Below are 16,864 nucleotides of genomic sequence, written 5' to 3'. Positions count from 1 at the left end.
TGAAGTTGATTTCATGGGGACACATATACATTCACAAATGCACTACCAAATGTCAGGAGACACTGCCTGGGGTGAGGCGGCACATGGGACTTGGTGGGCAATGAGGTCAAGAAATTGAGCCGGGCAGTGGTGGCACATCCCTGCACTCAGGAGGCAGAGGCAGGCAGATCTCTGAGTTCAAGGCCAGCCTGGTCTACAGAGCAAGTTCCAGGACAGTAAGGGCTGTTACACAGAGAAACTCTGTCTGGAAAACAAAACAAAACAAAAAAGGAGGAGGAGAAAAGGCTTATGTTTGAATTGTCCACACAAGGAGGAACTTGTCTACTACTGAAATGAGTTTTTTATACACATTTTCAAAAGGGTAGTCACTCTAACTATTCCTACTTCATTCTCCAGGGATTATAGTCCTGTTGCTCCCCTACACGCCCTCCTAAAAGCATTCCCCAGCCAGGAATCTCCATAAAACTGGAGAGTGGACCAAGAGAATGCACCCCGCCCAGCAGCGGCACTGGCTTAACCCCTGCCTTGGCAAAGATTGTTAAATCCCCAGGCTTTTACCTTCTACAGGCCCAAACCACAGCACTTTGTTAATAGAGAAAGGTGCATAGAATTTGTTGGAAAAGGAAAGCTCTTCTAAATAAAGACATATGGGAACCAGAAAAGGCAAAAGAAGCCAAGGACAGATAGAGCCCACACTTTGCAAAGACTGCTTTTCATCTCGATGTTCATGCTGAGTCCTGGCACACCCCAGCTTGGAAACAACCTGGACTATTCTCATACCTCTGAAAAGTTTCATCTAAGCCAATGTCCAAATGTACTTCTCGTTGTTTATATGAACTTCTAGACTTCAAATCTCATGCCAAAGGAACACTATGCTGCAGCCAACCCTTTTTATAATCTCGCAAGAACTAAAACCCTCAAAAAGATACATTAATGTTCTGTCAACCTAAGTTCCAGTTGGGTTACTTCTTAGAGCACACCCTCTATGACAAGCAAGATCAGCTCTAAAAGCAAGGACTCCAATCTGGACAACTAGAAGGGACCCTTAGCCCTTCCAAGACAGGTGACTACTGACAGTTAAAGGCCTGAGTCTCGGTGAAGGGGAGTTCTCATCCAGCTGGCTGGAAAAGCAATGTGAGGTAAATGAGTAAAAGAAGTAACAACTTGATGTCTCCTGCTCTGTACCACTTCCATCAGAGGAAGCTCAGTAGACAACCCTATGAAATATTTGATTAAGCAGATGAAATGGGAAAGGCAAATGGAAGAGACAGAAGAGAAACATTGCCTCCTTTGCTATTGCAAAATGGGTTCCTAGCATTAGACCACATAATTAAGATCCTAGTTTTAACTGCTACTGACTCAATGACCTTGGACAAACTAACTTGCACTCATTTCTGTATCTGTAAAATGAGGAAGAAACAGTACCTACCTTGCAGGGTTACTGTGAATATTGAAGATAATGCACACAAAATGATTTAAATGTATCTTATGTATAAAGTGAGACACAAATTCTTGTCACTCGTAGCTATTATATCTGGTGGTAGGCAGTAGGGAAGTGAAAAGCCCAGAAGTATAAATAGGGAAGGCTGACTTAAGGTAGAGTGGCCACTTCATAGAGAAAGCATATATATTACTTGATAAATGGTCCTAGAGCAATTATTTCATACACAAGAGAAAAATTTAAACTGAAATAATATAGCATTCAATAACGATCCTACCAGTGTCTTCCAAACACTAAAAGGGATTTCATCTTTAATTTGTGAGTAGTTAAAGGATTATTAGCTAAGCTGTTAGGAGCCCAATAATAAGCATGTACCCCACCTCACTACGTAAACTTCATAATAAGATGTGTCCAGACAAAAATTTGATGAGGTTACAGAATTCATGATAAATAAACTAAAGCCAACTGTATTTCTATGCATTATCTATCAGTTGAAGGCTTTGAAAATGAATTTTTCTTTAAAAACTCATTTAGAATTGAATTTAAAAAGAACAAAGTTCCTAGGAATAAATTTAACAAGATAAGTATAAGATCTGTATGTTTATAAAGTATAAAACACTATTGAAAGCAATTTAAAGACCTAAATGAACAAAAAGCCAGTCTGCATTTAGGCAGTAGAAGACAATAATACTAACCAAACTTAACCTATATATTCATGCAGTCCCTACTGAAACACCAATTAGATTTTTTTTGCAGGAACTGACAAGTTAATCCTAAATTTCACATGGAAATGCTAGAGAATCAGAATCATGAAAAAATCCTAAAAGAGAATAAAGTAGAAGGTCTTGTAGTTCCCGAAACCAAAACATACTACAAGAGCTCTGACTTTGAAGGAGAGCAGGGAGGGGTAGAGTGGAGGGTTTGAAGGGAGGAACGGGAAGGGATAAATGTAATTAAATTACAATCTTAAAAGATGTTTCAAACCTCATCCAACTACTGAGGGATCTGGATGCAGAGATCCATGACTAGGCCCCGGGTGGATCTCTGGGAGTCCAATTAGCGAGAATGAGGAGGGTTTATATGAGCGAGAATTGTTGAGACCAAGGTTGGATAAAGCACAGGGACAAATAGCCAAATGAATGGAAACACATGAACTATGAACCAATGGCTGAGGGGTTCCCACTGGATCAGGCCCTCCGAATGGGTGAGACAGTTGATTGGCTTGATCTGTTTGGGAGGCATCCAGGCAGTGGGACCAGATCTTGTGCTCATTGCATGAGTTGGCTGTTTGAAACCTGGGGCCTATGCAGGATTGTTTGGCTCGGCCTGGGAGGAGGGGACTAGACCTACCTGGACTGAGTCTACCAGGTTGACCTCAGTCTGTGGGGAAGGCTTTGCCCTGGAGGAGATGGGAATGGGGGGGGGGGGTTGGGGGGAAGGTGAGGGGGACGCGAGGGGGGAGAACAAGGGAATCCGTGGCTGATATGTAGAACTGAATTGTATTGCAAAATAAATTTTAAAAAAAGAATATAGAATACAATAAAATTAATATTAAAAATAAAAAAAAAGATGTTTCAAAAAGCTGGAGAGATGCTGTGGGATGATCTGTATGTCAAATGTGTTGCTGATTGGTCAATGAATAAATCACTGATTGGCAGTGGCCAGGCAGGAAGTATAGGCAGGACTAACAGAGAGGAGAATTGAGAGAACAGGAAGCTGGGTGAGGGAGACACTGCCAGCCGCCATCAGGACAAGGAAGATGTAAAGTACCGGTAAGCCACAAGCCACGTGACAAGGTATAGATTAATAGAAATGGATTAATTTAAGCTGTAAGAACAGTTAGCAAGAAGCCTGCCACGGCCATATAGTTTGTAACCAATATAAATCTCTGTGTTTACTTGGTCGGGTCTGACGGCTGTGGGCCTGGCAGGTGAGAGAGATTTATCCTGACTGTGGGCCAGGCAGGAAAACTCTAGCTACAGAGAGATGCCTCAGCAGTTAAGAGCTCTGGCTGCTCTACCAAAGGACCTGGGTTCGATCCCCAACACCCATATGGTGCCTCACAACTGTCCATAACTCTAGTTCCAGTGGATATAATCACCCTTCTGAACTCACATGGTGCACAGACACACTTGCAGGCAAACCATCCATATATAAAAATAATTTTTAAAAACAAAAGAAGTACAAATACACAATTACAAAGACACTGTGATATTCACTGAGTGTAGACATAAAGGTTAATGGAATAGAATTAAGACTCTAGAAATAAACACAAACTTGTATGGGTAATTGACTTTCTATAACATTATCCAAAAATTAACAGTCTTCAGCAAATGACACTGAGAAAACTGGATAAACGTACACAAAAAAAATAAAACTGGACTTCTGACTCATATGCAATAATTAACTTAAAATGGACTATAGAGATAAATTTTAAAATCAAACATGAAACTTTTTGCAGAAGAGTAAATTTTTGTAGCCTTGAGCTAGGCAATGATTTCTTAGGATACTGAAAGTATAAGCAACAAAAACTGGTAAACTGAACCCTAGGAAAACTTTAAAAGGTTGAGATTCAAAGGATACCTTCAAAAATGCAAAGACATGGAGATAAAGATTTGTTGATTCTGCTCAAATTTGAACATTTTCTAATGAAACAATTCTTCGCTGATTGTCCTCATTTTGAAATCCTCTGGCTGTTTTGTGTAGGTTCTGCTCTTTGTTATTGCTCTCAGCGAGATCTAGATCAGTATTGTTTTAGTGTTGTTCTTTGGGTAGCTCCTTGAATTGCAATACTAGACTATTAGTCCAAATCCTTTCTTTTCCTTTTGAACATTTTTTAATACTGCATACTTTTTTACATGCCAAAAGATGTGTGTGGTTTTATTTTTTATTCATCTATTTATTTTACATTCCAGCCTCAGCTCACAGTCCCTCCCCCAGGCCCCCTCTCCCCACAGTCCCCTCCTCTTCCGTCTCCATCCAGGAAAAGACAGGCCTCCCATGACTATCAATAAAACATGGCATATCAAGTTGCAGTAAGCCTAAGCACCTACCCTTGTATTAAAGCTGGGCAAGGCGACCCAGTATAAGGAGTAGGATTCTAAAAGCCAGTAAAAGAGTTGGAGACAGCCCCTGTTCCTACTGTTAGGAATCCCACAAGAGGACCAAGCTACACAACCATAACATATATGCATCAGAAATGAGAACACTGAAGGATACTGAAAAAGAAACCTGGAAACTAAACCAGCCACGAAACCTTTGACCTACAATCTGTCCTGCCTGCAAGATGTGCTGGGGCAATGGTGGCTCAGAACTTGTGGGAATGTCCAACCAAGTCTGGTTTAACTTGAGGCCCACACCACAATGAGCCCATGCCCGATACAGATTGGATGGCCAGGAACCCCAGACTGGATAGCCCAGACACCTATGGTAGAACCAAACACTACTGGCAAAAAAAAAAAAAAAAATCAATGAAATGATTCCTACTGATATTCTGCTATACTCATACATCAGTATCCTGCCCAGTCGTCATCAGAGAGGCTTCCTCCAGCAGCAGATGGGATCAAGTGCAGAGACCCACAGTTAGACATTATGCAGAGAGAATGTCTAAATTGTAGGTCTCCATCTGACCCCCCCACCCGCCGCCAGCTCGAGGAATTCCATGGAAGAGTGGGAGGAAAGACTGTAGGAGTTAGAGGGGATGGAGGACACCAGGAGAACATGGCCCTCTGAATCAACTAAGCAGGGCTCATATGGGCTCACAGAGCAGCACGCACTGGGCCTGCAGGGGTCTGCACCAGGTTCTCTGTGTGTATGTTATGACTATTGGTGTTTTTGTGGTATTCCTAACAATGGGAGCAGATGTATCTGAGGCTTTTGCATGCCTTGAGACTCTTCCTTCCTTTGGGTTGCCCTGTCCAGCCTCGATAAGGGCTTTTGCTTTGTCTTACTGAATCTTGTTCTGCCATGTGTGGTTGTTGTCTCTTGGAGGCTTGCTCATTTCTGAAGGGAAACAGATGGGACATGGACCTGGAGAGAAGAGAGGTGGAGGGGGGCTGGGAGGAATGAAGGGAAGGGAGACTGGTCTGGATGTATTGTTTGAGAGAAGAATCTATTTTCAATTAAAAAAAAAGAAAAGAAAACTGCAAAAGACAAACACACAGAATAAGAGAAAATATTTGTATATGAAAGATCAGAAAATAAAATTGTATCTACAATACATTTATAAAAAAAACTTACAAATCAATAATAAAAAACAAAAACACCAAAATTTAAATGGGGAAAGGATTCTTATGGATATTTCTTCCAACATGACATATAAAATAGATTCATACTTGTTAGGAAGCTAAAATAATAAAAGCTATACCAAATATGTCAAGGATGTAAATGGCCCTCTGAATTGGAATCCTTATGCATTACTAATGAAGTGGTAAACTGGTAAAGCTGCTTTGGAAAAGAGTTCAAAAAACTCTCAAAATATTCAGTATAATGTTGTCATATGAACCAGATATTCTACTCCTGTGTATATATCCAAGACAAGCAAAAGCATGTTTTCATGAAAACTTGGACATGAATGATCAAAGAACTATCCAGAATTGTCAAAAGTAGAAACAACCCAAACTCCCATCAAGAGATAAACAATGAAAACAGATGTGGTATATCTATCATGCTACAATATGGATGAACATTGAAAACTGTAAGTTAAATGAAAGAAAGCAGTCTCAAAGAGCACGTTTTTTAATACAGAATGTTCAGAACACACACATCCATAGAAATAGAAATATAAAGTAGGTTGGTGGTTACCAGGGAGTGGAGGGAGTAGAATGAGTAGAATGAGAAATGGTTGGGAATGGATAAAGATTTCTTCTGGGGGTGTTGAAAGTGTTCTGAAATTAGAGAGTGTGGATGCATGTTTATAGTATATTACTATATATACACAAAAGCCACTGAACTGTATACTTTTCAAAGGTAAGAGACAGTGTGTGAATTATATCTTAATAATATTTCAACTTATAAAAATAAAACTGCTCAGACTGGATTTGTATCATGAGCCTCAAATATTAGATGTGGAGAAGGAATCCCATAATCCTACTAAAATTTTAAATTCTACTAAATTTCAAAGAGAAACAACTAGCTCTTACAGGAAAGAGACGGAGGCAATCTACAAATCAGAGCTGACCAAATGTATCCTTCAGAGAACTTGAAAAAAAAGTCTAGCCTTCAAAGCATCTTTTACTTCCAAGGAGTTTCTTATTTCTCAAGTTACAGAGAGAAATAGTCATATGTAGAAAATCCCTGACAGATTTCTCCCAGCTCACCACTGAGTAGACAACACTCACCTCCCAAGTTAAGCCAGAGCCCTTATCTGAGCACACAGCTCACAATGGAGGCTTTGGGAAGTCCTCCATTCCCCTGTACTGAAGGGGAAGAGAAATGTAATCTGAAGAATACAGCAGCACCCGGAAGAATGCTCCAGAATGATTCTGTCATTTCAGCTGCATTCCAGGAGGTGGTAGCAGATGGTTATAAAGATACTCTGGAATAATAGGTAACTCTGAGATGGGTGAATTGAGCCAGAAAAAAATACCTGTGGATTTTCATGTACCATTGCTATACCTTACAGCATAATAGATAATAAATGTATATGAGGCAATATTTAAAAGAATGAATGAAAGTAGGACTGTCTTTCATTCCTGTCCCTGATCATAATGCTCCTCTCCCCAGAGGCAACCATCACTTACCAATCATCCTGAGCCAGGCATAATAACCTTAGTATCTGGAAGGTGGAAGCAGGTAAAACTGGGTTACAGGTTTTGAGACCTTATCTCAAAAATAAATAAAAGTATTCTTCTGGGAATTTTCTATACATTTACAAGCACAAATATTCTGCAATGTGTCTTTTTCACTTAATTTATCTCAGATGTTTTCTAAGAAGTATGCAGACATCATTCTTATGAACAGATTCATAAGATCTTATGGTGTGGATGCATTGTAATTTTAATTATGGAGTGAATTTTATTATCAATATTTTTGAAGCAAGGTATTATCTGAGTTTCTTTTCTTTTCTGTTGCTGTGATTTAAAAAAAAACACTCTGACAAAAGCAATTTAAGGGAGAAAGGGTTTATCTTAGCTCACAATTCCAGGTTACAGTCCATCATAACAGAGAAGTCACAGCAGCAACAGAAGTTTAAAGCAACTGGTCACATCACATCCCCAGTCAAGAAGCGGAGAACTACAAATGTCTACCTCTGCCCAGTCCCCCTCTTCATTCACACAGTCCACATCCCAATCAGGGAATGGTACCTCCGTAGTAGAGAGGACCTTCCACCTCATGCCTACAAGCCAACCTAATCTAGACAATCCCTGAGACTCCCTTCCACAGTAGTTCCATATTTTGTCTAGTTGGCACATAACAGGAACTGGTGGGAAATTTGCTACTCATAGGAAGCCATTACCTATGAAAGTATTTTGTTCAGCCATCACATGGTTTTAATGTGTGGCTCTTAATGGATGTGGTCAGAGGAAGTATGGTAGAAAAAGCTGTCAATCAATATCTACCCTCCTCTTTTAAAGCAAAAAGGTGCCATTAGAAAACAGCTACCCTGTTTCTCAGATATATCCATGGGACCGGTTTTCATGCCCTTGGTCAGAATGGAAGTGGTAGAAGTCACTAGTCTGAATCTTTAAAGGAATAGCTATAACTCCTCACAATCTCTGTGCTCTGCCAGGATTCTCAATAACAGGAATAGATAGGGCCATTGTGTTAAAGCAGAACTAAAGCTTTTTACCATCACCATAGAAACCTCATGCTGCAAACCTTAGACATGGCTTTGGAAGAAGAGGTCAAGAATGGAAGGAGGGGAAGTTCCATCCAATAGAAGAGGAAATAAAACATTTTATGGGGAAAATGTATCATTGCAATGAGAAAAGCAAGTTCAATTATAAAAAGGACTGGCCTCACTGTATGATTTCTCTTACAGGAATTTCAGTAATAGATGTTTCATGGCTATAATAATAGACCTACAAAACCAAATCCTCATCCAGCAGGCCCCAGGCTTGACTACCTCTAGGTTTTGTAGATCTGTAGCACACCTGATTTAGACTTCCTCGCATAATTACTACATGCATTTATGTATTGGTGTGTGCATGTGTGGGGGCCCACTCTCACACGTTTCTATCATCTTTCAAACACAGCAGCATGTAAGCTGGTGAGTAGATGGCTTCAAGACAAGGATTAGCTATAACAAATTATATGATCAGATTATGTCACCTTCTCTAATGAAAGCCCACACTTTGTTTGATGCCTGTTCCTAGTGGCCTTCTATAAATTACACATCCTCAACTCTCAAAGTTGAAGCCTATTGTCCTACATTCCCAAACTTGCCCTTGTTCATTTTTTTGTTTTGTTTTGTTTTGTTTTGTTTTGTTTTGTTTTTTGAGACAGGGTTTCTCTGTGTAGTTTTGCGACTTTCCTGGAACTCACTTTGTAGACCAGGCTGGCCTTGAACTCACAGAGATCCACCTGCCTCTGCCTCCCAAGTGCTGGGATTAAAGGCATGTGCTGCCACCACCTGGTGCCCTTGTTCATTTTTATTGATTGTTGCTTCTTTTGGTGAGTGGGAGTTTCAAGACAGGGTTTCTCTGTGTAAGAGCCCTGGCTGTCCTGGAACTACTCTGTAGACCAGGCTGGCCTTGAACTCACAGAGATCGGCCTGCCTATGCCTCCCGAGTGCTGGGATTAAAGACATGTGTGACCATGCCTGGTGATTGTTGCTTCTTGTTGCATAAAATGTTACTCTAACCTAACTATCTCATCTTTCTCTTCATTTCCTCTCGCAATCTCGATTCTTTACATTCTTCTCCATCCAATTTCTTTCTACTTTCTTTTTTCTTTTTGGTGGTTGATATTTGAGAAATGTTCTCACCGTAACCCTGGATGGGCTTGAACTCACTTTGTAGACCAGTCTGGTCTTGAACTCACAGATATGCACCTGCTTCTGCCTCTCAAGAGCTAGTATTAAAGAAGTATACCACTACTCCTGGCTTCTTAATTTTTATTTTAGATTTATTTACTCTATTTTATGTATATGGGTATTTTGCCTGCATGTATATATGTGCACCAAATGCATGGCTAGTGCCCATGGAAGTCCAAAGAGGATGCTGGATCCTCTAGAATTGGAGTTACATGAGCAACCATGTGGGTTCTGGGTCCTGGACAGAGCAGCCAGTGCTCTTTGCTACTATGCCATCTCTCTAGTCTCTCCATTCAATTTCTTTACCATATTATCATTACATTTTAAGCTACTGTTTCTCAGCAACTTGGCAGCACACACTGCTTTCTACCATCCTGTTGGTCCCATTTTTTTAAAAAAGAAGACTTTGTTTTAGTTTTGTTTTTCAACAATATTTTGCTTCATCTCAAGCCATCTTCCCAGCTTTCCCATACCTTCCCTTAGTCTTGATTTTATAAACAGAGCAGCCCAGATAGACAAAATTAGCAGAAGGAGAGACTGAAGGGAAAAGGACCTAGCAGAGTAGCAAATAATATAGGCTGACAAGGTGTGTAAGATGCTGACATTCTTACACACCTTGGATGTAAGAAGTACAGAAGTTCTCAGGCAAGATAGAAAGATAAAATAAGCAGTATCTATGATTAGTCAACAGAAGCTGGGTGAACCTTGTGAGCAGATGAGTCACAAAAGAAGAAATAATAGACAATATTAATATGAAAGGATGCTTGACTTTACAAAGAATCAGGAAAGTTTTGCGTATATCCAAAAAGATGAAGACTGAGCCATGATGGTGAGAGTGTAAGGGAACACTCTCAGGCAGTGCTAGAAATGAAGTAAGTTTTCTACAGCTGTCTAGCAACATACATCTACACTTTAAACATCTACAGCTAGCCGGGTGCTGGTGGCACATGCCTTTAATCCCAGCACTTGGGAAGCAGAGACAGACAGATCTCTGTGAGTTCGAGGCCAGCCTGGTCTACAGAGCGAGTTCCAGGACAGCCAGGGCAACAGAGAGAACCCCTGTCTCAAAAAAACAAACAAAAAAGGAAACATCTACAGGTTTTTTTTTTAATCTCAAAACTCCTACATTTAGGATTTAGCACAAGAAAATAATCAGATGAGTGAACAAAAGTGTGGATTTGAAATCACTGATAACTTTTGCCTTGTTTGTAACCTAAGAGCAAGGCAGGATTATGGAAGAGGAAAAGGATATTTTTGTCTGTTGGTGGGAAATTCTCTACCAAGACATAATCAACTATGGTACATCCATATCACGCATGCATTAAAAGGAATGATACAGTTCTTCACTATGAAATAGAAAAAAATGGCTAACTGGAAAGGACAGGACACAGATCAGCAAGTGTAGTCTGATCCCGTTTACCTAAAATGATGTCTAAAGACAAATGCAATGAAAAAGGTCACAGAAGTTCTCTTAGGTGGACTCCTCTGGGAGGTTTAGTCTCCACGTTAGGCCTTTCTGGTTTGTCACTTTTTTATTATTTTGTAGAAATATGGGACATAATAAAAATTGTGCATAATTCAGAAAAACTTTTGTACTTTTCTGTAAGAAGGAACATAGAAACAAATGAAGTAGCTGCAATGTGCGGCAGTTGAATGAGATATCCCCCACATTCTCGGGCATTTGAATACTTAATACTCAGTTGGTAGCCCTGTTGGGGAAGTGTGGACTTGATGGAAGACGTGTATCATTGAGGACAGGCTTTAAGAGCTTAAGCACTTGTGCCATTTCAGTTTGCTCTGCTTCCTGCTTGCAGTTTAAGTGGTGAGCTGCCAGCTCTCAGCTTGCTGCCCAGTTGCCATGCCATCCTCTTCCACCACCACAGTGAGGGCCTCTTCTTATTCCTCCTTATAATTATAAGCCCTCGCTAAGTTGCCTTGATCACCGTGCTGTACCACAGCAGCAGAAACTGAAAACACAGTGATCCCACCTGATTTTTAGACTACAGAGACATTCTATTCTTCATGAGATAATCTAAACTGCTTGTTAAAAGTTCATTTCTGTAAGCCTTTTGTGTAGGCTTGGGATAGTGGCTCACACCTGTAACTCCAGCACTTGACAGACTGGTGCAGGAGGATTCCCCCACAAATTCAAGACCAGCCTGGGACTACATAGTGATTCTGAGGCCAACCTGGGCTAAATAGTAAGATTCTGCATGGAAACAAAAAAAATTCAGTTGTGTAAACCTGTTCTCAAAAGACAGTGGAATTATGTCTATGAATGCAGATCTCTCTGCCAAGCTATTTTTAATCTTTAGATTTATTGATTATTTGACATGTAGGTGTGTTTTGGCTGCATGTAGGTCTGTGAACCACACACATGCCACGTCCACAGAAGCTTGAAGAGGGTGTTGGATCCTCTGGAACTAGAGTTGCATCAGGTTATGAGCATCCATTTGGGTGCTGGGAATTGAACCTAGGTCCTCTGGAATAGCAGCCAGTGCTCTTAACCATTGGGTCACCTCTCCAGCACCCCCTCAGCTATTTTTTTGATACAACTATTAGATTTATCTAAACATACCACTGTGGGGCGTTTACCCAACACCCCCACAGTTCCCCAGAGTTTTCTTGAGTGCGAGCAGCAGGAAATATTAGATAGAAGGATTTATTGCAGAGAATATCGCGGAGATAAACAGATAGAAAATAAAGGATAGCCTCGAGAGGGCCTGGAACCTATTCCAACGGGCCCCGACTGTCTCTGCCCCAGGGTTTTTATAGAGACGCCAAGGGGTGGAGCAAAAGACCTCCTCCCCCAGCACAGCCAAGTGCAGACCATCTCAGACACCTGCACTCAGGCCTGTGGTCCTAATCATCCTCTATGCGGACATGCTGGGTAAAGCCACGAGGAACCCGAGAACGGGCTCCCACATACCACAAGGGTTTTCTCCAAGACATTTATCAAGCCAAAATATTTTTTATCAAGAAATACATGTCAACATTGAAGGTGTTAAAAGATTACTGCCTATATTCAGGGTCTCCCTAAAGCATCCTGGAGATGGGAACTTGAGAATGTATTTTATCTGGCTGTGGGCAAAGTGAGATGGAGCAGGAGGAAAGAAAAATATAAGGTTTGCTAATAAATGAGTATTATGACAGACTAAACTAGAGTCTGGTCCCTCTGGAAGACTTCTGAAAAACATTCTAGAAAAGATTACAGAACTGTTCACTGACATCAAGGAGTCATGGGGCTTTATCCTCATCACTCAAGAATAAAGTATCAGGACTGCTCCTAGAACTTTCCAGCCATGAAAATATGAGCCTTGGGTGCATATTAAGGTGTCTGAGGCAGATGGGGTGATATTTGCAGTATGTTTATCAGCTAACCAAAGCTTTACAATCCCATGAGGTATATATTGGCCTTACTTTAAAGATAAAGAGTCTGAGGCACACAAAGATTACTCAGTCTCTGAAAAAACAAACAGGTAGAAAGCAGCAACGCTAAGCTCCAAATACACTGAGAGATGCACATACATTTCCATTCTCAGTCCTTGCAAGGGAAACACTGACACAGCTACCCAGATTATTTTAATCTTCTTGCATACATACTAGAGTCTTCTAGTTCCTAATCCTATAACCAAGGGAAATTTTCATAACATCATCACTCACGGCTACTCTTACCCTAGAGACAAGTCACTATGAAATTATGTCAGAATTTGGATCAAAGTATGGAGGAAAATTTTTATCTGATGAACTCATTACAGAGACTCAGTTTCATAGAGTTCCAGATTCGAGTATATTAAAATATAATCTATAACTTTACTATGAGGGGAATACTTTATTAGAATAAGCGAAACATCCTGAGCACTGCCAAGACACTGAGATCATGCTAATGTAGAGCCAATGAGACTCTTTGCTTTAGTAGAAAGGGTAATAATCTGCACATCACTAGCAGCCAAGTCTGCCTTGATTTAAACTGCACACAGATTGAGAAAACATTTCAGGAAATCATACTGATAGTTCACCTACATACGTCAGTGGAAAGGCCCTTGCAGCTCCCCAAATGACATCCGAGACAGTGCTATCTACACTGTCTGAAGCAAAGGTATGTCTCTTACGTTTTATTCCTTAGCTTTCCTAAGACATAGCCTACCACACAGGAAGTAGGGGGAAAGGCAATCCTCTCTGACACCCCTCAGCCCTGGTGCAGCTTTTGGCTTTAAAAAAAAAAAAAAAAAAAAAAAAAAAAAAAAAAAGGGCCGGGCGGTGATGGCGCACGCCTTTAATCCCAGCACTCGGGAGGCAGAGCCAGGCGGATCTCTGTGAGTTCGAGGCCAGCCTGGGCTACCAAGTGAGTTCCAGGACAGGCGCAAAGCTACACAGAGAAACCCTGTCTCGAAAAACCAAAAAAAAAAAAAACAGAAACCCAGAGCAGCCCACCCAACCATTAGTCAGATTTGGAGTCTTCTGCATTAACCCTAAGAACACAAGGATAAACTGGCATAGAACTAGGTTCTGGATAGGTGCTGATCACTGAGCTCTGACCCTAAAGAACCACACGGTGTCTCGGGAAAATGCCAGTGATCTTATTTACAAATTACCATAATACAGAGGACAAGACTGCAGCCAAGCACACCGTGGGATGCCTGGAATTGAAGCATTTTTATTCTGTTAGTAAAGAAGAACTTCGTAATTCTTCATCCTCAGCAGTGTGGGCAAGTCTCCAGATTCATATGCTATGTATTTGTCTGGGATTTTTCCTGCCCAAGAATATCACAGCAACATAAAGAGTTGCATGGATAGGAAATCTGCCAGGTCTGTCTGCTCTTTTCCCTGACACAGAGGCCTTTGCAGCAGAGACATATACCGGCTCCAACAGGAAAGGGAAGGACTTGGGTGGGAAGGCAGCACTTCACCTGGCACACTGGGCTGCTGGAAGACTTTATTCAGATCCAAGGAGGAGGCTCTGGAATGGGTTTTCTGTGGCCGCGGTGGCGGGGTGGGAGGGTCCTCACCCCTTTTCATGGTCTCTTCTATGGAGGTGCTAGAGTAAGATCTGTAGCAAAATAAGGGAAGGTCAGAGGGGAAAGAGTAGAGCTGTATTCCCTGAAGCTGGGTTGAAATAGAAAATACCCCAAAGTCAAAATGAATACAGAGAACAGAAAAAAAAAGCAGCTAGAAATCCTACCATCCCTTCAATGGCACTGTGTACAATAATTGTCCAAACGCAGCCATGGTTGGGATCTTTAGCCCTTACTATGCCATAAGCCTAAATTTATACTCTCTCCAAAAATGTTCTGTATTAATTCCAATCAGTTTCTGTCATAGTTGTTAATAAGAATGGTGTGTAAGCCTTTCAGCATTCATACTTCTGGATTTTAGGGAAAGGGCTTCATGGTATTAATTGATTTAAAAATTGGTTTACTTGCAAAGTGGTAGCAAGCACATATGGAATGGGGACAGCCATGCTGTGACTAAGAACCCAGTTGCAAGGGTTATGTCACAAACGACACTTAGGAAAAAGAAACACATCAATCAGCTTCAGGGGGTTAGCTAGTCTTGCCTGCAAAACAAGGGTTTAATGGAAATTTTCGAAGCAAAGGTTTAATTTTAACCTTCTTTAAAGTGTAACAAGGCACAGCTAACTTGGTGACTTCAGATACTATAATAATTACATTTAAAGAAAATGGAAGAAAAGATAGAATGTTGCAAACTCCAGTCTGTTTCTGTTTCATTTTTTAAGATGTTGTTTCAGTGCTCATGATATCTTCCTGCAGTAGCAGCTAGGATATTTTTTTGGCAACCTACTTATTTTCTGTATTCATTTAACTCCATACTTTGGTCTCATGATAAGGACAAGTTCCCAATATGATGACCAGGAAAAGCATGGAGAAAGTGGATCTCTTCTATTCAGGTTCTCAGCTGATTTCATGTCAAAGGAGAAAATGACCTCTGAATCATAGATACATCTGAGAAAGAAATTATCTTCAGGAAACTGGCTTCTGTGTTTAGCTATTACAATAGTTCTTCCTGAATTAGAGTTGATCAATGGCTATTAAACCCCTTTAGTTTGGGTAAAGTTGTTTTTGACAAAGCAAAGTTTTGTTTGTTTTTAATTGTTATTAAGAATGTTCTTTGACCACTTCATACATGTCTAAAGTGCATCGGATTATTACAAGCCCCTCTCTAATTTCCCTCCAATTCCTATTATCCCCTCTTCCTCTCAAGTCTCCTTCCCACACTCATGAGGGTTTAGGGGGCTTGTTATTTTGTTTTGCTTCTTTGTTTATAAGACCCACTGTAGTTTATGTGTGTGACTGTAGGCTTGGAACCATGCATTGGTGTCTAGTGAACGCTTCAGTGGGTACACAATCACAATGACTGCTCCTTCTCCAGAATCCATCAGTAACCAATAGTTCAGCAGGGAAGAGCAGGATCCCATAAGGTCCAATTCTTAATTAACTGTTGCTAGGCAAGGACTTTATTTTCCAAAACAAAAAAGTTTCTCAAGGTCTCTCTGTGGTGGCTGACGGTTTTGTTTGTCTTGTAAGGACACAATCTTTAAGACAACCATAAAAATGGTATGGGGCATGCTCTTGGATTGGTCCTAGTACCCTATCTGGCCAGACAGATGAGGCAAACACAGGCAAGAACAAAGGGAAAAATTCTCTAACAATGTCAAACAGAACCAAAGGGAATCAACATAATAAGACAACTAAGTTTTTAAAGAACCATTGCTCTGTAAAGAAAATTGGAATCCCCAACTAGAAATTTAAGAAAAAAACCTTTCTATGACACATACAGTTTTGGTGACATCTTCTACTCAAGGAAGAAAGACTAATATAGGTGTAATAGTTTGTGTGTACTTGCACATGTGTATGCACATACTTGTACATACATATACACACTTTGCCATACCATATACGTCCTTTCTATATATGATCTTCATGTTTATATTTTCACATGGAAAAGTCTTGAATACCAAATAAGTGAGACTGTATGGCAGGACTGTGACCAAGTAAAACATACTGTACAAGCAATTGGCAAAATGATGGAGCACATACTATTAGAGTGTTAATTTTTCCCCTTTCCCTTTTACCTCTACAAGTCCTTACCATTTGAAAAAAATAAGAAGATGGCTTGACACTTTTCATCTCAGTAAATAGCCAGTTTGAAATAATGAAAATAAAATTATCCAAATTGGACTAGGAGGCCAACTTCTAAAATAATAATATATAAAATTTGTCAGACCATTACTAATGGAGCATGTGCCTTTGAGATTTTATAATTTCATTCATTTTGAGGAGATAAGAACTCAGCAGAAGCTATATTTACAAAGCTCAATTTATGACTAATATGGTATATATCAGCTCATTTCTGCAATTTATGGAAGGCTTTTCTTATTATAAAAGTTGGTAAATATTATCACTTCTATATCTCAAAGCTAGGACAGA

The 16,864-nt window shown here is 40.3% G+C and overlaps 1 protein-coding gene across 11 annotated transcripts in view; it reads right to left on the bottom strand.

The window, feature by feature from the left end:
* The window catches only part of Reps2 (RALBP1 associated Eps domain containing 2), a 235,645-nt gene that overhangs the window by 74,203 nt on the left and 144,578 nt on the right, over positions 1-16,864 (bottom strand). For 6 of the 11 annotated variants that reach the window (XM_052720260.1, XM_052720122.1, XM_052720343.1 and 3 more), the window contains one exon: positions 14,327-14,466. The exons of the other annotated variants lie outside the window; for them this stretch is intronic. In XM_052720260.1, coding sequence (XP_052576220.1) covers positions 14,327-14,466 — 140 coding nt within the window. The remainder of the gene's footprint in view (positions 1-14,326; positions 14,467-16,864) is intronic. 11 annotated transcript variants of the gene reach the window in all.

This window comes from Peromyscus californicus, unplaced genomic scaffold (genome assembly GCF_007827085.1).
Source record: "Peromyscus californicus insignis strain IS unplaced genomic scaffold, ASM782708v3 Scaffold_10__1_contigs__length_136768540, whole genome shotgun sequence".
In the NCBI taxonomy this organism is placed as follows: Eukaryota; Metazoa; Chordata; class Mammalia; order Rodentia; family Cricetidae; genus Peromyscus; species Peromyscus californicus.
The sequence above is the reverse complement of the archived record's forward strand: the minus strand, read 5'-3'. Positions and strand labels throughout refer to the sequence as shown.